At 40.1% G+C, this 25,711-nt stretch overlaps 3 protein-coding genes, 2 non-coding genes and 1 pseudogene across 5 annotated transcripts; all 6 read right to left on the bottom strand.

The window, feature by feature from the left end:
- Positions 1 to 4,717: 4,717 nt before the first annotated feature.
- On the bottom strand, positions 4,718 to 10,230 carry LOC148734464 (uncharacterized). The gene has a single exon (XM_088754697.1). It carries the CDS (start codon positions 9,689 to 9,691, stop codon positions 5,189 to 5,191), a length of 4,503 nt encoding a protein of 1,500 aa, XP_088610823.1. The 5' UTR covers positions 9,692 to 10,230; the 3' UTR covers positions 4,718 to 5,188.
- A 2,404-nt stretch (positions 10,231 to 12,634) lies between these two features.
- On the bottom strand, positions 12,635 to 14,286 carry LOC148734463 (melanocyte-stimulating hormone receptor-like). The gene is made up of 3 exons (XM_088752779.1): positions 14,282 to 14,286; positions 13,686 to 13,961; positions 12,635 to 13,274 (listed from the first exon to the last, which is right to left on the bottom strand). The coding sequence occupies exons 1-3, from the start codon at positions 14,284 to 14,286 to the stop codon at positions 12,635 to 12,637; spliced, it is 921 nt and encodes a 306-aa protein (XP_088608905.1).
- Positions 14,287 to 15,262: 976 nt separating this feature from the next.
- Positions 15,263 to 16,982, bottom strand: LOC148734462 (uncharacterized; annotated as a pseudogene).
- Positions 16,956 to 18,198, bottom strand: LOC148734461 (histamine H2 receptor-like). The gene has a single exon (XM_088754415.1). The coding sequence runs from the start codon at positions 18,190 to 18,192 to the stop codon at positions 17,260 to 17,262; it is 933 nt and encodes a 310-aa protein (XP_088610541.1). The 5' UTR covers positions 18,193 to 18,198; the 3' UTR covers positions 16,956 to 17,259.
- Positions 18,199 to 20,486: 2,288 nt separating this feature from the next.
- Trnae-cuc (transfer RNA glutamic acid (anticodon CUC)) lies at positions 20,487 to 20,558 on the bottom strand. Its single transcript has one exon. It is a non-coding gene; the product is annotated as a tRNA-Glu (tRNA).
- Positions 20,559 to 21,094: 536 nt separating this feature from the next.
- Positions 21,095 to 21,166, bottom strand: Trnae-cuc (transfer RNA glutamic acid (anticodon CUC)). Its single transcript has one exon. It is a non-coding gene; the product is annotated as a tRNA-Glu (tRNA).
- Positions 21,167 to 25,711: the final 4,545 nt, after the last annotated feature.

Raw genomic sequence — 25,711 nt, 5'->3', positions numbered from 1 at the left:
CTGAAAAGGGGTTCGTAGTTGGTCATGGATACTCAGTGCAAAGCAAGATAGATCATTTGAGTAGCCGACTGTTAATGAGGTCAGTTCAATGATACCCTTTAACAGGTGATTTGCCGGAAAGTTTAAAGTGGCGGGGGATTTAAAATGGCATCCAGTTTAAGATTTTTTTCCTCCGTAGTTAGATGTGATATCACGGCACCGCGGCCCATGTTGGATTCCAAGCCTGCGAGTCCTTTTATTTTTTTCCTTTTGCAATAACCAATTCATTTTCATGAGAGACAGCCACATTAGCACCCGCATTCAATTAAGGCACTAAATTATGTTAATCTTAAGACTACAGACGCCAAACACCATCTGTTGGTGGAACATAATCGTACTGATTGCTAATATCAGCATTATCATTGAGAAGAAAAACAGTTTTTGGGGGGTCTTACCACTTCATATATCATTCATACCACTTTTAGAACAAAATGCGACAGAACAAATGCAAAGATGTTGGTCTCTCAGAACCATACAGTCTACCAAAATTATTGACCAGATTCTGCAACTGATACTGCATGAGTTGTTCCCATAAGTAATCCTTCTTAAAAACTCTATTATTGCACGACGTACTTGTTTAGTTCTCCAACAATAAATGACAGGATTCACCGACGAAGTTATGAAATCAATCGTGGTCGCGTAATCCCAACCGATTTTTAATGACGTTGTATAGCCGTGAAATGCTTCCGATGCACTAACTGCGATGAATGGTAGATAGAGCACCAACGTTAAGCCATACACATAAAGAACCGTAATAGCTGACTTTTTACGTTTAAATGCATCACCTTGTTCGTTTTCTAAGTCAACCATTGATCGGTTTTGTTCTCTTATTTGGCGTTGATGTCTATTTGCAAATTTGAAATATCCTAACAGTGAAAATTGCAGTCACCACAATGGCCAACACAGCTGTAGAAACAGGCAAAATCAGCCAGTTTTGAAACCAAAACCTGACGATGGCAATAATGATACAAAACAGCCAAACCACAGTCATTGCCGTGACCACAACACGTCGCACGGTGATCGTGTTTCTATATCGCAAGTGTAGAGTCAAGCGAGAAGTCGGTCGACAGAACCTCCGCTTAGGGTTAGGAAAGACACGCCAGACGTTATCCAACCAGAAAAAAACTGAATCATTCGCACCTTACAATATGCGTTAAAATCTTTCAAAAGCTCCTCTACCTTGTATGCAACAAACGAGGGCTGGCTAACCGAACCAACAAGGAAATCAGAGATTGCCAAGCCAAATAACAAAGCGAAAGATGGCGTATAAAGCTCTCGTGTTTTCCAAATTACAAGCATGACGATGAAATTTCCAAAGTAAGGCAGTCAGAGCAAATAGAGAACTAACTACGCACGATACAACACTTGCTGTAACCTCATGATCAGTTTGTGTGCGATATCCCTCTAAGAAGAAGCATTTTACAGCGTCGGTTGAATTTACGAGGGATAAGTTCGAGAGAACGGAAACGCAGTGATTCACTATCTTTACACCTGATTAAATATGGCCACAAATAGAAATTTCATCTTCAATTTCAACTGTATATTGAAAGGAGCAAAAACACCGAATAATAAATTACCATTTTGAGCGGGCGATTTATGGGGCATAGATAGTGCCTCAAAAATACTTACTCAATTATCACTGACCTGCCGAATTGAAAATTGATAAAACTGAATTTAGGGAAGTTCTTTAGGCTATCAGAGTTCATTGTTTTCTTGTTGAGTCAACGCCAATTTTTTTTTTTTAAGGAACGATTAACATTCAGAAATACTATTTTGAGAGAGTGATATCAAAAGTACAGATATCTGCTGCTTCAAGAAAACTCATTCCGTCAATTAACACCTGCCGAAGTTAAAATTAACAAAAACGAAAATTAGTGAGTTACCAAAGCAATCTTTTTTCTTTGCTTTTCATAATTCAAGGTCAATTTTTTCATTTCGGAAGCAAGATATTGACTTTTACAACCGCCTCCCGGTTAACTCAATTGGTTAGAGCGCTGGACTGTTGTGCGGGAGGTCGAGGTCGATGGTTCGAGCCCCGGCCGGACCAACTCTCAAAGTCTTAAAATAACTGAGGAGAATGCGCTACCTTTCTTTAATAATAAATGGATAGACATTCTAGTCTTCTCGGATAAGGAGGAATAAACCGTAGGTCCCGTCTCCTGCATCTATTAATTAGATAATTTGGTTAGGCAGGGACGTTAAAGAACCCACTCACGAGATTACTGTGACGTGGTCTGGCCTGTTTACTGGGAATCGGGGGGAGGGGGCATCTTCAAATAAGTTTCCTTCGATTGTTTGTAAACTGCTGATGCAGGCTGGCCAAAGTCCCCCGAACAGTGTTGTGATGCGCATTTGATCATATCGACATGTTAATTTGCGCAATCTAAATATTAAATTATTATTATTATTATTACAAATGAAAATATTTGCAATATCGCAACCATTATGTGACGATTATTGAGAGAGGTTCAAAATGAATGGAGACGCCTTTTTATAAGCCAGTCGACAAGGGCAAACACATCATGTTAATTAAACAAGTTCAAACAGTGCAAAGTGCTTAGCAAATTGGATGATAAACAACTTCCATGCACTTTAGCTTTTATGTCAATACAATATCAGTTAATAGACAGCAACAGACAGCCCGTTACGCTTTTAGCCCTGGGGTCAACCGTGAAGTCCAGTGTTATTGAATTCTTCCGTGAACAAAATTTAATAGAAGTTTTTTCTGTGGTAACTAATCAGCATGCCAAGATGTTCCTATCAAAGGTGTGAGATGTTCCTATCAAAGTTTACTTACGTGAGGGAAACTCATGAGATGGCCACGACACGAGTCGCCTTTTAGAAATGACACAGCACCTTGCAACAAACACAGCATTAAAATGTCGGGCATGCGTGAGTGGATCATTGTCGGCCAGCCGCGCGCCAACCTCCCGCGCAAATTAGTAAAGATGGAGAGTAATGGGGAACAACCGGTCCAAGAAATAGTTTACTTGAAATTTTGAACTTTTTATAGGAATCAGTAAAAAGAAAACGTACACGACATTTCTATTGCTTCTTGAATTATCTTAAGGGAATTCTGATGATCTACCATTGTGCTTCGTTGGGCCTTAACTAAAAGAGTTATACGCTTTTTAAACTCCGTGACTTATCAGTTTGTGTGGTCGTTTAGAACTCCTCTAACGAACATTTGCTCTGACGAAAGGCTAATGCTCGAAACGTCAGCCTCTAGACTCTCTACGGTGGCCAAATTACATCATCAACACGGTTGATAAAACCAAATTAACTTGTTATGATCCCCCACCGACGCAGCAACTCAGTTTCTTAACAAACTTGCACACTTAAAACAGCCTGTCTCCGTCAGCCTGAGGGCACAATGGCAGTCGGCCTTAACTTCAGCGTATGCGCAGTCGTTTGGCCGCTTAGTTCCCACAATATATACTCGATGCAATCTCCCGTTCTTTGCTTTACGGATGAAGCTAAGGTGACAAAAAGAACTCCTAAAACGTTCTCGCTTATGTAGCTATAACAGGATAAAGTCAAATCCCAATAATCATTTAAGTCAGTGTAGGTGAGTTTGTGTCACATCGAAATATCTGCCAACCACGGCTACTCACTGAAGTGGGTTCTAAAAAATCATTCCGTTTTAACTGGTTAAGAAAGGATAGGACATAAAGTTATCTTTTGTCAATTCCCGTTGCTGCTTTCCCGAGTCTCTCTCCAGAGCAGCTTTAACAGCATGGCGTATCTCCTTTTCCCCAGCAGTAAAGAAATGGATTCAGACTGGAGTTAATGAATACAGCAGTTGTCCTGTATTCTGTATCATTGTATTTTCGTGGATGTAAATGTTTGCTTATAGCGTGTAAAGCAGACAGTTTTTTTTTATTAACTTTAACTTTCCTTCTCCACGCTGCCTAGAAAAAAGACAATTTACAACCTTTCGACTATGGTTTTGACTCTTAATCTGGTCGTTTGTAAGTTCTTTATTTGAGAGGTTTTCTATGCGCGTTTTGTTCGCCTCGAGTTTGATAGTTGAACGTGTTTCGTAAGATCGCGGTTTCGATCCTAATATTGTGGATCTCGTCAGTTGCCGATTCACTGAATAGACTGTTGCACCCGTACGCAATACAATGTCTAACAATGACGAGAACACGCTTTATCCTTGAGAAAATGAATAAAATTGCCTCCAAACGTAGCCGTTTGCTTCGATTTTGCTTGAAAGTTTTACCTGTGTCACACAATAGCCTCCTTTGGAAACTTCAAAGTCCGCTCAGCTCTCGTACAGTGGGCGTAAATGCGATAAGGGCTATTAATTATTCCTGACTATTAATTTTCAGACTATTTTTGACTCGGGAATTAAATATACGTGTCTGTGTGGGTGACACTAGCAGAGACATTTTTGATGAGTTTACTAATATACCTACATGTAGTTGTAAAATGGCTGTCCTTCAGCGATAGATGTCCAAATGACAACAAGAGGAAACGGCAACCAGTATCAAACCAGTAAAACTGGTGAGATCCTAACCTATAAAAGCTCGTGACTCACAAAGGCTGGATACTTTATATGAAACAGGCAAGACTTGTCTATTTTAAAGAAAAAAGGTGAATACAAACTGTTAGTAATTGTTACGTGTTCGAATGTTTTGAGGAAAGTTTGTTCGGCACTAAACTGAACGCAGGGTTGTCGGAACAACAACAAGAAGATTTATTCGAAAATGAACGTAATTTCCACAAGTTAGAACTCTAAGCAACTCGTACTCGACAAACTTACACGGCCTCCGCCAACTTGAATAAATACAGCTTTTGTCACGCTTGACTAAACACGGCTAACTCCAACTCTGTTCGCTTGTGAAAGATTAGTTAAAAACTTCGCTAGGACTCGTCTACTTATATACTCTTACAATAGGCTTCTAGAATTCTCTAAATTAGTAATAGTTCTAATTATAGAAGGATTACAAAATACACCGATTTAGAAACGCTCACGTACGAACCTAAAAATAAACAAACAACGAACTCTCGCGAAGCCTCTAGAATGTAGTGCTAGTCACGCAATACTATTTTTCGTAACATAACCCCCTTCTAGAAGAAATTTCCTAAATTTATCCTAAGTAAGAAAAATTGCGAAATAAGGTGCAGTTCAATGTTAGCAAACTTAATCCTCTACACGACTCAAGTAATCTGCTCCAACGTTCTCTGAGCCTTTAATGGCTTCAACTCTGAATGAATAGCTTTGCAGAAACATAGCCCAACGCATAAGGCGTCCGTTGTTAAACTTAGCACTGTTCATATACTTTAAGGGTTCATGGTCCGTCTGAAGAACAAAAGAAACTCCGTACAGATAGAGATGAAATCTCTTGATACTCCATACAATTGCTAGACATTCCTTCTCAATTGTAGAATAGTTCCTTTCTGCACCTGTCAATTTCTTGCTTGCGTAGCAAACAGGGAATAACTTCTCATTATGTTTCTGCATTAATACTGCACCGATTCCACTGTTGGAGGCGTCCGTCCTTAAGAAATAGGTTTTAGCTGGATCGGGGAGCCGTAGAATAGGCTCGCTTGTTAGGTAAGACTTGGTTGTTCGGTAGACTTTCTCTTGGGCTTCACTCCACTCAACTTTATTAGGTTGGCCTTTCCGCGTAAGGTCAGATAGGGGCGCTGCAATCGCTGCAAAGTTGGGAATAAAATCTCTGTAGTATCCTGCTAGACCCATAAATGATCGCACCTGTTTCTTTGTGCTTGGTCTTGGGGCATCTTTAATTTTCTCCACATTATCCTGATGTAGACCAATCATTCCTTGCTCTAGTCGGTGGCCTAGGAAATCCACACTGTTTACACCGAATAGGCACTTAGTAGGTCTAATAGTGAACCCCGCTTGTACAAGGCGTAAAAATAGCTCTCTTAGGGCTCCAATATGTTCTTCCCACGTACGGGTGTGAACCAATATATCATCCCAGTAGAAATCAACGTTGGCTAAATCTTTTAGCAGCTTCTTCATTGCACGCTTCAGTGTTGCTGCAGAGTTGATCATTCCGAACGGCATCTTCAGGAACTCGTACGATCCGTCAGGGGTTACGAACGCCGTTTTCTGTATGTCCTCTTCCGGTATTTTTATCTGCCAATATCCCTTGCTTAGGTCAATTTTTGAGTAGAACTTGTCTCCACTAAGCTTCTGAAACAAATGTTCGGCGGTTGGCATAGGTTCGGGGTCAAATACAGTTAGTTTGTTTAGTTTCCGATAATCAACGCACACACGGTTTGTGTTGTCTTTTTTCTTCACTACTACCACAGGTGATGCATACGGAGAACTGGACTCTCTAATAACTCCCATTTTGATCATGTCGACAATATCTCTTCTCAGCGATTCTCTGATGCTGTAAGGCACTGGGTAAGGTCTTGATCTAACCGGTTCGTCTGAGATGAGTTTGATATGATGCTGAACGAGATCTGTAGCACCTGGTGCTTCAGTGAACAAATTCGCGAACTGTTTAGCCACATCCGTAAATTCATTGCGTTGCTCATTCGTCAGATTTGGTCCGGTTTTAACATCCTCGATCGATTCTTTTGCTACATATCCACCAAGCTCTAAGAAATCAATGTTTTCTTCTTCTGCTTCATCTGCTTTAACTGCACAGTTGACAGCATCGTCTACACACGAAGCGCCTACCCCACCAGCTAATGCTCTTTCGGCTGTGGTCTCCTCTCGCTCGAAATACTTTTTAAGTAGATTAGCGTGGTAAACTTTCTCCTTGCCTTTTACTTTCACCTTGTAGTCATTGAGACCTACCACAGAACTAACTTCAAAGGGGCCCTTCCACTGCATAAGTAGCTTGTTGTGGTCGGTAGGTAGCAGTATAAGCACTTTTTCACCTGACTGGAACTTCCTAACTTTGGCCTTTCGGTCGTAATAGTGCTTTCCTTTCTGCTGGGCTTTCTCCAGTTCACTATGGGCGAGTTTAAGAGTATCTTCTAACTTCTCTCGTAATTCGAAAACGTATTGGTAACTGTTCTTTACCTCAGGCTCGTCAACTTCTTTCGTCCACAGCTGTTTGAGTATAGCCATTGGTCCTCTGACAGCTCTTCCATATAACAACTCAAACGGTGAAAAACCGGTGGACTCTTGGGGAACTTCCCGATAAGCGAACAACAGCGGATTTATATAGCGATGCCACTGCCTTGGCTGCTCACTACACAGTCTCTTCAACATAGACTTCATTGTTCCATTGAACTTCTCCGTTAAGCCGTTACACATCGGGTGATAGGGTGTTGTTGTAAGCTGTTTAATGCTTAGTAGACGGTTGACTTCTCTCATGCAGTCCGAAACGAACTGCCTACCCAGATCACTCAAGATCTCTTCGGGTACTCCTAAACGACTGAAGATATCTACCAATGCCTCTGCTACAGTCTCTGTGTCAATTTTCTTAAGTGGCACAGCCTCGGGGTAGCGAGTCGAAAAATCTACCATTGTCAATATATATCTGTGTCCTTCTTCACTCGGGGGACTTATAGGGCCAACAAGATCTATTGCTACTCTCTTAAAGGGTTTATCAATCAATGGCATCTTCTCTAACGGTACTTTTGGTACTGATCCTTTACTTACGGTTTTCTGACAAACGTCACAGGACTTGCAAAATCGAGTCACGTCACCTTGAATTCCAGGCCAGTAAAACGCACTCTGGATCTTGTCCGTTGTTTTCTTTATACCCATGTGTCCGCCCATGATCGATCCGTGAGCTACTTGCATTATGGAGCGTCTCAACTTTCCAGGTACCATAACTTGTTTAAGTGGCTTACCACCATTTACATAGGGATGCTGGTACAAGCGGTACAGTACTCCGGATTTTTCTTCAAAGGAAATCTCCGCCTGACCCTTCACTAGTACACCGTCTCGATCCCAATACTTACGTAGGCTCTCATCTTCTCGCTGCATCTGTTTGAGCTTCTCTTTATCCACAATAGGGTTTTCACGGGTACTAGGCACTCTCAAAGTGGTGCGTTCATCCTTTTTCTTAGCTTGACTTCGGGTCGTTACTGCACAAGCCTCTTGCCAACTGGGATCTGGATTTTTTGCGTCCCTTGCATCACGTACATTACCAATAATTAGGTCGTAGATAGGATCTGAAAGGCACTGCGCTTCTACATGACCCTTGAGATAAGGCGTATCAACATAAATTCTTGCTATAGGCACTTTCCTCGCTGTGTTGTCTATAAGCAGCATGACGTTAAAATCTCCGGTGAACTGATCCTCGCTAACAAGGTTCTTCCTAACTACAACTCCACTGCAACCGGTATCTCTTAAAACGTCAACAGTCTTCTCTCCTACTCTGCCTTTTACAACTGGTATCTTACTTCTTACTCCAGATAAGGGTTCAACACAGGCATTACTTAGCAACGGGACTTTCTTGCCACAGGCCAACAGAAGCTGATCATTTTGAATACACGACTTAACTTCCTCAGGGGTAGCGTTAAGATCTGGTGACTTAACCAAACAGCCAGCACTAACTTGACCACGTTGCACAAGATTACTATCTTTACCTTGATTTCCTGACTTCCGTCCACTCGATCGACAGTTCCTCGCCTCATGACCTCGCCTGCCACATAGGAAACACTTTCTTACTAGAGCTGGACAGTTAATCGCTTTGTGTCCGTGGGCATTACATTTGTAACACTGGGGAGCTGTTGTCTCGCTCTGTGAATTCTTTGTTTCCTCCGTTTTGGATGGCCTCTTGGACGCGGAACTAAACAACTGCTTTCCATGTGCTTCCAAGTATTGATCGGCGATTTTCGCTATCTGGTCAAGCGTTTCCGGGGCTCTTTCACGAAGGTGAATAGCTAACTCCTTTGGGCAGGAGTCAATAAACTGTTCTTCCACAATTAAGTCTTTCAGGCCTTCAAAGGACTGTTCAGTGTGTGACAGTTGCAACCACCGCAACAAGTATCTCTCCAGCCGCACTATAAACTGTTCTGGACTCTCATCGACTTCCGGCTTCGATGTTCTAAATTTACGGCGATATCCGTCCTCCGTAAGGTCATATCTCTTCATCAAAGCTAGCTTCACCCGGTCATAATCTTGGGCTGCCTCCTCAGATAACCGCGAATAAACTTCTAGTGCACGTCCAGACAAAAGGGCACTGAGTTTCGAAGCCCATCCTGTTTTCTCCCACTTAGCTGTCGCTGCAAATCTCTCAAATCTCTGTAAATAAGCATCCAAGTCGTCCTTGCCATCGATGAATGAGGGAAGCTTGGGTGCCTTGGCCCTATCCTCTCTTACTTCAGGACGCCCGTCAGCATTCTGCACGGCCAAACGTGCAATCTCCAACTCGTGTTCTCTTTTTGCCGCTTCAATACTCTCTCTCTGTTTCAACAGCTCGGCTTCCATCTCCAATTTTCTTAGTTCGCGTTCTTGTCGCCTAGTTTCTCTCTCTTCGTCTTCTTTTCTGCGTCTTTCCTCCTTCTCTTCCTCTTCCTTTCTTTTATTCTCTTCAAGCATTCGACGTCTCTCTTCCTTTTCTTCTTCTCTCTCTTCCCGTTCCCTTCTTCGTTCTTCTTCAAGCAGTCTACGTTTCTCTTCTTTTTCTTCCTCGTCTCTCACAAACTCAAGGAGCTTTTCTCCTTCCAAACCAAATTCTTTTCCCATCTGCAAAAGCTTTTCCATTTCCAAAGCGGTGTTTCACAGGAAAACCACAATACACTCTCTTGTACGGTTCTTCTTACTTTTTCTGTAACTCCTTCTTGAATTGTCCTTTCCTGGTTTCTGTAGTCGGTAAACAAATGAATTCCTCTCCCGGACAGGCCCCCAATGTTACGTGTTCGAATGTTTTGAGGAAAGTTTGTTCGGCACTAAACTGAACGCAGGGTTGTCGGAACAACAACAAGAAGATTTATTCGAAAATGAACGTAATTTCCACAAGTTAGAACTCTAAGCAACTCGTACTCGACAAACTTACACGGCCTCCGCCAACTTGAATAAATACAGCTTTTGTCACGCTTGACTAAACACGGCTAACTCCAACTCTGTTCGCTTGTGAAAGATTAGTTAAAAACTTCGCTAGGACTCGTCTACTTATATACTCTTACAATAGGCTTCTAGAATTCTCTAAATTAGTAATAGTTCTAATTATAGAAGGATTACAAAATACACCGATTTAGAAACGCTCACGTACGAACCTAAAAATAAACAAACAACGAACTCTCGCGAAGACTCTAGAATGTAGTGCTAGTTACGCAATACTATTTTTCGTAACAGTAATCAGGAGCATCGGGGCATACCTAATAACTTACGTAAGCTTTTTTTTTCTTTTCGAAAACGAAAAGAGTATGGAAAGCCTTAATAATCAATTCAAAGATAATTTAGTTATGTTTAAAACACTGACAAGCCTGTTCCTCACAAACTTTTTGACCAAGAACGACAAATGATTTTAATGAAGCCTTCTCCAAACGTGATGGACGCGAATTGGTAAGGCCGGGGTGAGAGCAGCGTTTATCAGTTTATTTTTTCTATATTTAGATACTTTGACCTTTATTAATGTTTTTCTTTTTATCTTGTAATCCTCTACCAATTCTTTTCACTTCTAGACCTGAACATGATCAAATTATCAGTCCAGTCTCTAAAAAGATTTTTAGGAGGCGTATAGTGTTGATCCTCACGAAGAGATGTTTTTGTTTTCTCTAGACTGTCTTAACTAATGGAATGGATTTTATTGGATGAAACGAGTTTCCTAACATCTGGAAATGCGCTTAAGTCACAGCACTTTTCAAAGCCGGGAACCGTACTAGTCCGTCTGATTATCGCCCTATTTCTATTTCACCAACTTACACTAAATTCCCAGAGAGGGGTGTGCATTATCAATTTTATCAATATCTTAACCAACGTAACCTAATCAATGAAAAGCAATTCGGATTTTGGCCTAAACATTCAACAGTTAACGCTGTTTCTAGTTTTGCTGATGAAATTTTATTTATTTTGGGAGGGGGTAAACTGTGTGGAGCCGTATTCTTGGACCTATCCAAGGCCTTTGATACAGTCGACCACACAATCTTGCTACGAAAACTGTCGTCTTTTGAGGTGACATCTGACACGGCTAAATGGATTGAGTCATATCTTAATGAAGGAATGCAATGTACATCTTGCGGTCCGGAATTGTCGGCTTTGTTACCTGTTTCGCATGGCGTGCCTCAGGGCAGCCGCGATTGGGCCCTTTGTTGTTTCTTATTTATATAAATGATTTGCCCACTGTCATCAAGCATCCAGAGATAGCCCTATATGCTGATGACACAGTGCTTTATTGCTATGGCTCAAACCCAGCTGGTCTGGAGTGCGCCCTAAATGCCGAGTTGCGTACTATTCCTAACTGGTTAAATGATAACAAACTTACTTTTAATGTACCAATAAGCGATGCTTATTGGTAGTGATTCCAAGCTTCGCAAGTTAAACAGTCTCTCGGTTTTTGTTCTTGATAAGAGATTCGATAGTGTTAGAAGTTTTAGGGGGAGTTGCATTATCCTCTAACTTTACGTGGACTGAACATTTATTTTATTAATTAATTTATTTATTTATTTAAGGATTTGTACCAAGTACAGGAGCAGAAACAATAGGACATGGGTCCCCAACGAGGTTTAAGCTCCAAAAAACCCACCCATGCCACCCCAGGGAAGGACATCCATCACACAGAAATCTCGTGCGTGGGAAATTAACGTCTCCTACCCCTAACTCAGCAGGAGACGGGACCTCCATTTAATCGTCCCTATCCGAGAAGACTAGAATATCTAACCATTTCTTGATGTTATAGAAAGGTAGCATATTCTTCTCAATTGTTTTGAGACCTTGAGTGTTGGTCCGGCCGGGGCTCGAACCCTCGACCTCCCGCACAACAGTCCAGCGCTCTATCTATTCAGCTAACCGGGAGGCGGTTAGCTCAACATGGAACATGTGATATCTAAAGTAAACCAGAGATCAGGGCTTTCGGCGTAGGACCAAGCATTTGTTGCCGTATAATGCACGCCTTCTTTATTACAAAAGCCTTGTCCTTCCCATCCTTGATTATGCTGATATGGTATGGGGTGATAACGATAACGCTGTCTTAATGAACAATATGCAGGCGTTCCAAAATAAGGCGGCAAAACTTGTTCTAAATAAACCATTGTACTCTTCTGCAACCGATCCTCTCGATCAGCTCGGCTGGTTAAATTTAAAACAACACAGGCACTTCTATCGCTGCTTGTATGTTTATAAATGCATGAATGGAATTACATCTCACAAATTGGAATTATCTAGAAACAGCGATGTACATAGACACAACACTCGTTGCAAAGATCATCTTAGACTTCCATCAGTAACACGGAACTGGGGTAAACAAAGAACCTGTTATCATGCCTTTAAAGACTGGAATGCCCTGGACAGTGACTTGGAGAACTCTGGCACTATATGTCAGTTTAGAAATAATTTTTTTAAATCTTTTAATCCATAGCTTAGTTTTTTACCGCTTTTTATATCTGCAATTTGTGTTCTTACTTTTAACAATTTAATGTTATTTTGGATCAGAACCTCTCTGTAGATCACCTACGGGTGAGAGAGCTTCCTGTTTAAATATCATTATTATTAAACATTTCTTGTAAACAATGTTTTAATTCGACGTTGAATCTGTTCCATTCTCCAGCAGTAGATAATGGGATTTACTGAAGACGTTAAGAAGACAACCAACGTGGCCCACTCGTAAGCGACCTTAACTGACTTTCTTTCGCCTATGATCATTTCTACAGCCATAACGACGAGGAAAGGAAGATAAAACGTGAACATCACGCTTAAGACACAAATTACTGTTATGGCATACTTTTTGCATTTAACTACGTTAATATCTTTCGTGCGGCATGGATAACTGATTATTGCATTATTTAGTCCATCAATTTGACGCTCGTGCCTTCGAACGATACGAAAAATTTTACCAGTGCAAAAGGCAGTAGTTGCTATCGCCGATAACTGAATGATAACCGCGATAATGATCCACTTTTGTAACCACAGCTTTAGTATGGTCGCGACCGAGCAAACTAGACAAACTGCTATCATTGCTGTTATCACTCGTCGAACCGTAACGATGCTTCTGTATCGCAAGTGAAGTGTTAAAGCGAGAAGTCTGTCCACAGAGATGCTACTAACGGTCAAAAACGACACGCCAGAAGTTATCCACCCACAAAAGAACTGAATCAGTCGCAAGTTACAATACGCGCTGAAAGATTTGAGGCTCTATGCTAATAATATATAATATAGATCAATTTCTATAGCGCATTTCCATGTAAATGCTCTAATGCGCTTTACAACACTGTGCGGGGGACTTTTCCAGACTGCCGGCGGCAGTTTACAATTAATAAAGGAGAAATTTTTACAGATGCCCCCTCCCCTCCTTCCCAGTAAACAGGCCAGACCACATCACAGTAATCTCGTGATGTGGGTTCTTTAACGTCCCTTGCCGAAATTAACTAATTGATAGGTGCAGGAGACGGGACCTCCGGCTTTACGTCCTATCCGAGAAGACGAAGCAATGTGAGTGAAGTGTCTTGCTTAAGGACACAACGTCAAGCCCCAGCCAGGACTTGAACCCGGGCCATCTGACCTAGAGTCCAGCGCACTGACCACTGGACTACTCACGCCTCACACTGCTACCTTGTATGCAACGAAGGATGGCTGACCAACCAATTCGACAAGAAGATCTGACATGGCCAAGCAAAACAACAAAACGAAAGATGGTGAATGAAGCTCTCGTGTTTCCCATATAATGAACATTACAATGCCATTCCCTGATATTGCAGTTATTGTAAACAGTGCGCATAAAACGCATAACACCACACTTGCTGTTTTTTCTACTTCGTCTTGTTCCCATTTAACTTCAAAGAAAAAACGCGTTGAGTTGGCTGTAATCCTGGCGATTCCGCTGTCGCAATCGACTCACTGATCACTTGCCAAGGCTTAGTTCCTAGTTAAGTACAAATATGCTCCTTTGGTTTGAACCTCCTAGCAGTTTTATCTTTTGTGACAGTCAAGTTACGTAACTTGTGTTGATCAAGATTTTAGAGCGATGTCATGTTCGCCGTCCTGCACCATTATGCGCCTGCATGGACTCCTGGGACCCGCAAATCAACAGCTTTTATCTGAAACCAAAGAACATCTGTATCTTCCCACATTAAAATTTAAAATATATGTTGTCTGAAGAGCTTCCTTTTCATTAGATTACGTATTCAATTATTAATTTACTCCATGCTCCACTGACGTGCTGAATGGTACTGATATCTTTTTCAATTCGTTTTTAAACATTTATTGGCAAAAAAAAAATTGAACTTTCAGTTAACTGCTGCTATTTTTATTGAGTATCCGGGCATTCAGTCAGGTGTCTGAGGACATTTCAACAAAACTTGAACAAGTAGTCTTTTATTTTCTCCACGTACCTAACAGTAGTACAACTGAGCATACAAACTTTGCAATAGGATGAAGCTGAATAAATCCAAGCCCGCCTCTCGTTTTGAGTTCATACACAAGAAAATATAAATAGGGTTTTTTCGCTTTAAGCTATAGACATTCTTCTAGAATCAAACCCTTCTCGATGATAAATTCTTTAAATCTCGTGCAATTCTAGGAGACCAGACTCCGAGAGTAACTTCGAGAACATGAGATATTGAGGTGTGAGCGGCTTCATTTTTTCCTATTCAATGCGCGTTTTCTTTTACATTTATTATTCATGCACTTTACTTAATTTAAATTGCAATAATAGTTATTATTTATAAAGGGAGAAATACATCATTGGAAAACCTCGTGAGTAAGGAAAAGAATTATTGCAGCCGGTAGAAGGCTAGGTATTCGCGCAATGAATAAAAAAAATACTCATACTTATATTGGATCAAGGAAGAAAGTTTTACCAAAGTGTTATCAAACAATAAAAAGAATCACGAGGTTTCCCTATTCAGAAAAGGTAAGGGGCTGACTATATAACAAATCTTTCGATGACAAATGTACTTCGTGGAAAATTTTCAGAGCACGAACGTCTCTTAAGAGTTGTTAAAGGTTTTGCAGAGAACTTTAGCTGTCGGGATGGACTTATTACTCCACCTCTGATGGAAGCTTATTATGTTATGGACTGAACGTAATAAGAGATTTCCTTTCTTGCTGGCCTGCATCCGTATAAAGAGCCACTAAAATTTAGTGGCTCTTTATATGGACGTCATAAAGTTATTAACAAGTTCATCCAATGGATGTGCCACTAACAGTTGATGTGCTGGCAGTTACTGTACATGTTGACATCACATTACATGCAAGTGTAGTTTTACACTTGAAATATTTTGCAAAATGCTTAAAGAAAAATTCCTCTAGTTTTATTAGCATGTCTGCAAAAAGGTCTGTGTCAAATTAAATGCGCTCAATAACCATCCCTTTAAATGTGTATGTTATGAAGTCACACCACTTTGCTCCAGATATTCCCATCTGGCCTTGAACTTGTTTATAGTATTTGTGAGTTTCCTTGAGCACTGGAAAGTCATCTATCATTTCGAGATGGAACTGACGATCACCAGAGCATACTGTTTGAGGGGTAACATTTCTGTGTTTGTAGGGGCATTTGATTTCAAGTATCCCATATGGGCTGTCCTCAGTTTCATCAATCACCTTGCCATCTGGAGAGCAACCAAGGAATGGGTATGAAGGGTTTACAATGAAACCTGAGGTAAAAGTCTTGACAGGATGGCCATTGTGCTTCATATAGTTAGTATACTGTTGCAAGGCTGCACTTTAATGTTCAATACCATGTTTTAATGGCTCTAGTGTTAGTACTGTCCAGGTTGCAGTCATTCACAAGTCGTTCTAGAAAAGGCGTTGTAATTGATTTTCGAACCAAAATATCGCGAAATTGAGATGCAGTAATCCTTGGTCTCCTTTCTTTCCACCATCGATTGCTACTGCGCTGTGAGACAGTGTCCTTTTCAAGTGAGGTGGCATCACTTTCGTTAAGTTGCAATGATTCGAGAAATTGTTGATGCTCTCTTGGGCACTGAGTGATTGTGAAAAGAGGGAGAACCAAAGACAGTGGAAAATGTGGGTAAGTTGTCAATGGTAAATCATTATCATTGCACCCTCTTGAGAAATGAACATTACATGTGACTTCAAATTTACCCTCAGTAGGTGCCAGTTGATAGCTGAGGTAGCCCCCTAAGGGTGCAGGTCCAACTTTGGTGGGTACCATTTTCATACCTGCAGTCATGTAGATACTAAGACCAAGCTTCCCATGGATTTCTTGCAAGTTACTTTTAAAGTTTTCTATCTCTTTGCTGCTTGGGATTACCTTGAGTGCAGGGTATAATGAACAAGAAATTCCAGAAGGACGGGAATTCCAATTTCCAACCTGTGCATTGTCTTGGTCTAATTTGGGTTTTTTAAAAATCATATCCATCAGTGGTTCTGGAGATCTAGTTTTCCCTCTTGGCTTGTGCCATTGTTTTATATACTTATATATACTTGTATACTTATATATACTTATATATATATGTTAATCAAAGAACTTTCAATGTGTTCGTGGTTGAGACAGTGCTTTCTCTACTTTCATCAATTTTCATCAACGTGTGGACGTTACATTATTGTTTCTTTGAGACGCTACTTCGCTTTAGCATGGAAACTTCACATGTAAGGCAACAGAGGACTCAAAGGATACGGAATTCATTTCAAAATAATCTTATATTAGGAGTAAGATGTCGAGTCCTGGGGGTAAACAAAGAAAAGAGGAAACCTTCCATTTTAGGTATCAAAAAATAGAGAATCGAATGGCACAACCAATCAAGAACATAGACATTTAGAGCACAAAATCCGATCTCAAACCAAACAATAAACGAAAAAAAAAAAACTGAAAAACTCAGTGCTTTCCCCTTTCATAAATACAATCATACAATTCATTCAACAACTTCTGCAATGACATTTACATATAAATTAACATTGGTCATTAGAACTTTCGTCTCCACTTTATATTAAATTGTGTAATGGCGATAAGCCCAGTCAAGTTAATTATCTGAATGTGTGAAAGCATCGTCCAACTCCAAAATGAAACATGGAGATGTTTTCTGTGGAGGCTTTCATCTTTTAGAAATGTATAAAATTTGACCAAAATTCACGTGTTCGTGTCCGCTTCCTACTAATAATGCATTATTTTGATGGATTAAAGCTGAGGGAAAACTTCCTCTGTAAAGTGAACAAAGTCAATTGCTTTGAGTGTTGTTATCTAAGAAAAAGACTCTGCCTCTCCGAAGTGTGTTCTTTACGGCCTGTCGTATCTCCCTGATGCGCCAACAGTACAAAATTGGATTAAAAAATGAATTCAGAAAAGCTACAGTCCCCGCGTAGTCATATGCAATTTTTACTGTTATCGTGTACCCGTTGACTGAATCCATAAACATTGTTACAAGAAAAGGAACATAAAAAATCCAAAAGAGACCGTAAACGTAAAGCACAGTCACTGCAGATTTGCGACACTTGAGTATTTGGACTGTGTGAGTGTGAGAAGCGGTTAGGTTTCGCTGAAGCTCAATGATCTGGCGAAGATGTTTGCGCACAATCATGAATATTTTTAAGGTACTCAGCGCAGTGACGAGAAATGTTGTCAGTAACATGATCAAAGGGAGAATAATCCAGTTTGTCAAAGTGAACCTCAATATCACAAATGTGATGGCAAAGATCCAGAGAAAGACGCAAGCAACAAACACACGAGGAACTGTTACCATCACGTTGTATCGTAAATGAAGAGACAAAGCCAATAATCGGTCCAGTGAAACTGCACATAAAGTCAACAGAGATGTCCCAGAAGTTGTCCATCCAGACATACTCTGAATCATTCTCGAGATGCAATAGCAACTGAAGTCATGTCTTAGTTCGGCGACCTTGAACGCAACGAAAGATGGCTGGCAAATGAGTCCAACGAGAAGATCCGAAAAAGCGAGAAAAAACAAAAGGACGAACGACGGCGAGTGCAGTTCTTGGTTTTTCCAAATTGCAATCAGAATAATGGTATTTCCCGCGACTGTTATCAAGGAAAACATTGAATTTACGACACATGTAGCGACGTTGGCTATTTGCGTTTCTAGCGTTTGATCCAAACTGATGTCCAAAAATGAGCATGTTAGTGTTTCGTTCATGTTATGAGATCCTCAGCTGCTCCCAGAAAAAACGATTTCACACACTGTTTAAGTGTTAGTTCACTATCAAAGTGTAAAAAGAAACTAATCGACGTTTGTTTCCATTTGGTGTGTCATAGGTATGGAAATTAAATGCACTTGTACTTGTAAAGAAATAGGTCCTGCACGTTTGTTGAAAACATCAGCCAGATGTTGACTGTTTCCTGACTGTTTCCTAACTCATAAAATAATTCGGCTCTTTTGCAATTTAAATCTTTACAGAAAATTAAGAACGCCGATGAGACACAATCTTCCCCTAAGCTTGCGAGTCTTACTTATGCTAACAAATAATGTCCATGTGTCGTTTCAACAACATTTATTATCGACTCATATCGAGTGCACAAAAAATTCGGGAAGAAATCTATATCAACCATTATTCGTGATTCCAACGCTTCCTTTAGTTAGTTTATATTAAACAAAAGTAGGACTGGGGTGAGTGGTACCTTCGAACTGCATAAGTTGCTATTCACAACTGAGGGGACGACAACAATATTCACATTGAGGGCAATTAACTAAAACTCGTTTAGTCGATGAAAGTTGATCGAACAACACTGTTGGTAATATAAACTATGTACATTACGCACTAATCAAACTGAAAAAAAAGGTTCGTAGCATTCATGGCGTCTCAATTAAAAGCAAGACTTCGCCTTTGAGTTGGCGCCGACTGTTACGGGGGTCAGTTTGATGATACCCTTTAACAGGTGATTTGAAAGTGACGGCGGATTTATAATGACTACATCCAATTTAATTTTTTTTTTTTTTTCACCCGTTTTTAGATGTGATTTCACGGCGCCGTGGCCCATATTCGATTCCTAGCTTGGGAGTTCTTTTTTTTTCTTTTTTCCACAAGCCATTTGTTCTTTTTTCTTTGCTTTTGATAACTCAAGGTCAATATTTTAATTTCGGAAGCAAGAGATTGACTTTTACAAATGAAAATATTTGCAATATCGCAACCATTATATGACGATTTTTGAGAGAGGTTCAAAATGAATGGAGACGCCTTTTTATAAACCAATCAAGGCTGATAGTTTCAAAAGAAACTGTTTGGGGCTGCGTCGGTGGGAGTAACGAAATAATTTGGATAAATCAACAAAGTTGAAATGGTAAATTGGCCACCGTAACGATTACAAAAGCTGACGTTTCGAGCGTTAGCCCTTCGTCGAGCGTTAGCCCTTCGCTCCGACGAAGGGCTAACGCTCGAAACGTCAGCTTTTGTAATCGTTACGGTGGCCAATTTACCATTTCAACTTTATTCATATATCCAAATTATTTTTATAAACCAGTCGACAAGGGCAAACACATCATGTTAATTAAACAAGTTCAAAAAGTGAAAAGTGCTAAGCAAATCGGATGATGAAGAACTTCCATGCACTTTAGCTTTTATGTCAATACAATATCAGTTAATAGACAGCAACAGACAGCCCGTTACGCTTTTAGCCCTGGGGTCAACCGTGAAGTCCAGTGTTATTGAATTCTTCCGTGAACAAAATTTAATAGAAGTTTTTTCTGTAGTAGCTAATCAGCATGCCAAGATAAATCGCATTCATGCGATTTCCCTTACGTGGGTCTACATATAGAGGAAGGTTATATCGGGAGAAAAACTATTTGGTATCACTGCATGATAATGATTAGGAAAGAGAACTTTTCATTATGACACGAGCAGATGATGTTCTCAGAAGAATTCAAAAAAGGCCTGCTGCCGTTTACTGAGCACCTTTATCTGATCTTATTTCACTCCACTGTTTTGAACTAAAAGTAATGACTTCACTTGAACTTTTTCTTTCAAGTTTCTAAGTTTATGCAAAAGTTGAACGCTCAGTTTCAGCATTCAAAGACCCGAAACAGTGTATGTGTCGTTTAAATGATCGCCTTCTTAGAAAATTTCATTACTTCTATTTCTTTCATAGAAATTGAGATTTAATCATGATATATTCCTTGGAAATAAATTTTAGCTCGCATGGGTCTCCGATGGTCTCTATGGTCCATATGGATTTCTGAGTTAAAATTGTGAATCACTTATCTCGTAGTCTGAATTTAACAGGCGTGGCTACCTGTCTTATCTTGAGAGAATATAAGCCAACAGAAGCTCATGACCACTCCTGACGGCGCTCAAGTCTCGTACGTATTGTGTGTCAGGGAGCTAGCTCAATGTTTGCATCGCCTACATTAATGAGATAACTGAATCAACATTATTCGCTTTGTGATTTTTCTTGGCAGTTATTCAAAAGGGATGGAAAGATCATATTGCGTTATCATTCCCACGCCGGGAATCGAACCCGGGCCGCGGCGGTGAGAGCGCCGTATCCTAACCACTAGACCACGTGGGAACCGCTACCTATAAAGGTAATGATAAAGATCTTGGAGTAAAAGCTGTGCACCCCACTAAATGATTCTAATTTCAACAAACATGCCGTAGTTAAAGCCTAAAAAGGAAACAGACCGAAGGGTTGCTAAAACTTTTTTAATTATATCATGGTTACTACCGTGTGAAGTGTCATATAGTGCTCTCCGCCCTGTGAGACGTCTAACAACGGAGTGTAAAAAATAAGAATAATAATAATAAGGGCCATCGATGAAAAAATGTAATCTTGCGATCTCCTAAGAGTCTCCGAAGGTTGTGTATCGCAGCAAATGCTATTGATATACAAAGTATTATTAAAATTTTGCAAATTTAATTTCATCACCCAGATTTCACTGGTTAACCTTTATAGGTTTGTTTGTGTCAGCGTTGCATGACCATTTTAATGACAAATGCAAACGCTTCAGTTAAGTTCGTGCACTTATTGATTTTCTGTCCAACCCTGTCATGGAGGCAAGGTTATTAAAAATCGAAAAAGAAGGGTAAGAGAAAATGGCGAAATCATTCCCACGCCGGGAATCGAACCCGGGCAGCGGCGGTGAGAGCGCCGAATCCTAACCACTAGACCACGTGGGAAATACGACTTCAATCCATATTGTTAAAGTCAAGTATGAGCCTACTGTAGTTAAAGACCTGAAAAGAAAGCCTCTTTCTAAAGTATTGGCACATAAAAATCGACCAAAATGATGCTAAAACTACGTAATATCTCTCAATTTCCTGATAGGTTTGAGCGTATTTTAGCAAGTACTAATGATATCAAAGGTTAAGCAAAGAATTCTTCTAATTTTGTTAAAATAAAATTATTTCAGGTCGTGTTGGTTCTACCACAGGTAACGTTTATCTAATTAACGACAGTCTATTGCACGGTGCTTGACACTTTTAAAATCCCCACCCCAGCCAGGAAAGGTTCTAATTCTCCACCCCCTCTAGTGGAACTGCGTTTTGTGACTGAACGCAAAAAATAACAAAAAAAAAAGAATGAAGCCGAATTTATACCTCGGGCGTTTCCTTCTTAAAGCCCGGGTAACAAAAGAATATTAATCCGGTAGCCATCTATTCTCAGTATACCCAGGAAGATCCTTGAATCAGCGGTCTCTCAAAGAATCGTCAACCATGCATTCCACGAGCACAAATTGAAAAGTATTTATCAGATCTTAAATGGAATAAAGCTACCGGTCCCGACCAGATTTCTTCCAGAACTCTGAAAACTGCCGGGAATGCGTTGGTCCATCCATTATACCATATTTATTGTGAAAGTCTAAGATCTGGCTACGTGTTTGAACAATGGAAAGTGGCTAGGCTGAGCCCTATCCACAAAAAGGACGATGAGAGCGACATGGGCAACTATCGGCCAATTTCTATTCTCAGTATACCCAACAAGATCCTTAAATCAGCGGTCTCTCAAAGAATCGTCAACCATACATTCCACGAGCACAGTTTAGTCACTGTAAACCAATGGGCTTATAGGAAAGACTTTTCTACTGAATTAATGCTTATAAAATTGACAGAACAATGGAGACAAGCGGTTGATAACAGTAAAGTTGTCGGCGTGGTTTTTGTTGATTTTCAAAAGGCCTTTGACTGTGTATCGCATAAAATATTGCTGAATAAACTCGAGATCGACTTTGGGATCAAGGGCAACCTAGCTGCTTGGCTTCACAGCTACCTAAAGGGGAGGCGACAGTTCACAGTCATTGACGACGCAGCCTCTGATTTTGCTCGCGTTAATACAGGCGTTCCTCAGGGATCAGTCCTCGGTCCAACCTTGTTCGCACTTTACACAAATGATCTACCTGATAATATAACAAATGCAACTGTTTTTATGTACGCAGATGATACCACCCTGTTCTGTATCGGAGACACCGTAGACATTGTTATTGCCGAACTGAATGCTGCTCTCAAGGAACCGGAGCTATGGTGCTTAAGAAATCAACTATTGCCTCACCCCAAGAAATGCGAAGGTATGCTAATTCATCGAGGAAACTTCACCGGTCCACGACAGTCATTAATACTGATGAATCATTGTATAAGATAGGTTAAACACACCAGGCTGCTTGGAGTCTATATTGATAATAGACTTAACTGGGACTACCATGTCAAAGCATTAAAGATCAGCTTTGCAAATAAGCTTAACATGCTGAAGCGCAGCTTGTTTTTACCAAGACCCATGCTACTGGACTTATACTTCAAAGTAATCTACCCATTAATTATATATGGTATCACTGTCTGGGGCGGCCTTAATTAATTGGAGGACCTAATTGCATTAGAGTCTTTACACTGTAGAACGGAAAAATTAATTTTTAACTGGCCATGGGATATGCCCAAGTCTGAAGTACTTAGCAAAGCACGATGGTCTTCAATTGAAACCACATATAAAGTTAATTTGGCTAAACTGATGTTCAAAATAGATAAGAAGACTTTACCTATATCCATCTAAGATAACACCGAACAAGTTGACGTGAATACTAAGAAAAATCTAAGAAGTAATGCCAACATAAAAGTACCAAAATTCAACACATATTACATGAAAAACAGTTTTTCCAGAAGAGGACCTATCGTTCTTAACACACTTCTCCAAGAATCAAATTTAAGAAATATAACCATTAAGCAGCTCTTCTCGTTAGCCTACAAATCAAAGGTACTTTTAAATTTGAACTTTAATTCTATTTCTCCACAGACAGTGAACTTTAAGGATCCCAATTTTAAATATTTTTAGATCTTCTAATTTTGATAGGCTACTTTAATTATTTTATTTTACTACATTTCATTTTATTCCATTTTACGCACGACCCCACAACGGTGTAGTCGCTTTAGCAATTATCGTGTTTAAATAAAGTCTTTGTATTATTGTATTGTATTTATGAAAGTGACCAATGGGCCGACTGAGGGAAAAAGCTCTACTGTTTTGCTCCTTTCAGCTGTATCCTAAAGGCGCTACAGAAAATCATTCAGAATCAGGCAACTTGTGTGGTAGTGGTTCCCGACTGGCCCATGAGACGAAAATTGACCATTTTATTTTGGCCCAAATTGTTTACACAATGTTGAATTGGGTCAAGTTAAGACCCTTTTTGCCATTAAAAACTCAAAACAAACCTTCGATGAACAATTTTTACCGCTTCAAAGTCGTCCAAAACTCGTCCGCCATTGCTGAAAACACGTTCCAGCCGAGCCCGCAAAAACGTCATCATGACGTCAAAGGCTCAACAAACTTATGCTTTGCTTTGTCACAACTCTCTTTGTTCGCTGCACAGAGAATCACACATATTACTTTTTTGAGAACTGTTTCGTTGTCAGTCGGGAAATGTCGACTTTTTCAGACGATGAATTGTCCCAGAAATCATCTGAAGCTTCTGTGGATAGTTTTGCGCCGACAAACGATGAGCTTTTGCCATGCGAATAAGGATAAACACAGAACGGCACGGACTCCCCATGTGGCTTTTGTGGTCGCTTCGCTTTATCGCCTTCGAACTGTATTTTTGCTTGTCGTAAGGGATTTCCCTTTTTTCTAAGAAATGATCGGGTGATTAGTAAAACTAGTTTTCGGCAATGGCTAATTGTGTAGCCAAAGGCGGATATTGAGAGTTTGTGAAATCCATTTCTAAGCCATCAATGTGTTTTCCCCGATCCATTTCGTCAATGATCTCATTAACCCTTTCCAACGGCATATGGTATTTCGAGGACTGGACTGGACTGGACTGGACTGGACTAGTAAAACGCGGACTAGTAAAGCGCGGACTGGTAAAACGCGGACTAGAAAAACGCGGACTAGTAAAACGTGGACTAGTAAAACGCGGACTAGTAAAACGCGGACTAGTAAAACGCGGACTAGTAAAACGCGGACTAGTAAAACGCAGACTAGAAAAACGCGGACTAGTAAAACGTGGACTAGTAAAACGCGGACTAGTAAAACGCGGACTAGTAAAGCGCGGACTAGTAAAGCGCGGACTAGTAAAGCGCGGACTAGTAAAGCATGGACTAGTAAAACGTGGACCAGTAAAACGCGCACCAGTAAAACGCGGACTAGTAAAACGCGGACTTAACAACCACAACAACAACAAAAAAACAATTTCATACGAATGCGATCACAAGACTTAATGGCGAGCCAATTTAGTGAGTGACAATCCCTGTTTGACCTTTAAGTTACACATGGGTTTGACATGCACCAGATACAAACAAATTTATAAGTTTAGGCTAAGAAAGAATTTTATTCAGCACCATTTCAAATCCTAAAATACACTTTCGTCGTAAATTTCACGGGAGAAACGCAGGAATTCGATGAATAAAAGTCGCATTAAATCTCCTTATGTCTAGGTAGAAAGAGTCTCATTGACTTCAGCTTTTCGGTGGAAGAATAACCGATTTACACACGCCATTACAGAAAACAAACAAGCAGACTGACCACTCCCAAACACATATTCGCATTCACTTACAATTTGACTTTCCGTGACATTTTAAAACGGAGCAGAGGTAAATCTTCGATCATTAATCGTCGTTGGAAATGAAAAATACTTTCCGTAAGATCTCTGTTTTTCTCTTTACGAGAAAATCGTCGCATGATCATTTAACTCGTGTTTGTTTGTCACACCAGTACTGATGTTTAGCGTATGCTTCTTTACTCTTCAATTGACAGGTGTCACATCGTGACAGTTACTTATCAAAAAAAATTTTCAAAATGTGCTTGGAAGCCTTTAATTACCTTTACAAATAAAAATGTTTCAGCGAAAGCTTTCTCTTTAATTTGAATAACCCGAATGATTTAGGGCTACAATTACGAGTTTAATTACGGGAAAATCCTCCTTGAGTTAACAATTTGATAGCGAGTGAGTTATAAAGACAACGTACTTTATTCAAATTAAAGAGAAAGCTTTCGCTGGAAGATTTTTATTTGTAAAGGTAGTTAAAAGGCTTCCGAACAAATTTTCAAACATTTTTTTGAAAAGTAACTGTCACGATGTGACACCTGTCAATTGAAGAGTAAAAAAAGCATACGCTTTTGAAGAAACAGCAGTACTGGTGTGACAAACACACACAAGTTAACTGATCAGGCGACGATTTTCTCGTAAAGAGAAAAACAGAGATCTTACGGAAAGTATTTTTTATTTCCAACGACGATTAATCAGG

Source organism: Stylophora pistillata, chromosome 3, assembly GCF_964205215.1.
Source record: "Stylophora pistillata chromosome 3, jaStyPist1.2, whole genome shotgun sequence".
Taxonomy (NCBI): Eukaryota; Metazoa; Cnidaria; class Anthozoa; order Scleractinia; family Pocilloporidae; genus Stylophora; species Stylophora pistillata.
Note: the sequence above shows the minus strand (reverse complement) of the source record. Positions and strands in the feature narration are given on the sequence as shown.

Coding starts and splice junctions, on each gene's coding strand:
- LOC148734461 (XM_088754415.1), bottom strand. CDS start 18,192: ATGAACGAAACACTAACATGCTCATTTTTGGACATCAGTTTGGATCAA.
- LOC148734463 (XM_088752779.1), bottom strand. Junction 13,275..13,685: donor GTTGCATACAAGGTAGCAGT/GTGAGGCGTGAG, acceptor ATTAGCATAGAG/CCTCAAATCTTTCAGCGCGT.
- LOC148734464 (XM_088754697.1), bottom strand. CDS start 9,691: ATGGAAAAGCTTTTGCAGATGGGAAAAGAATTTGGTTTGGAAGGAGAA.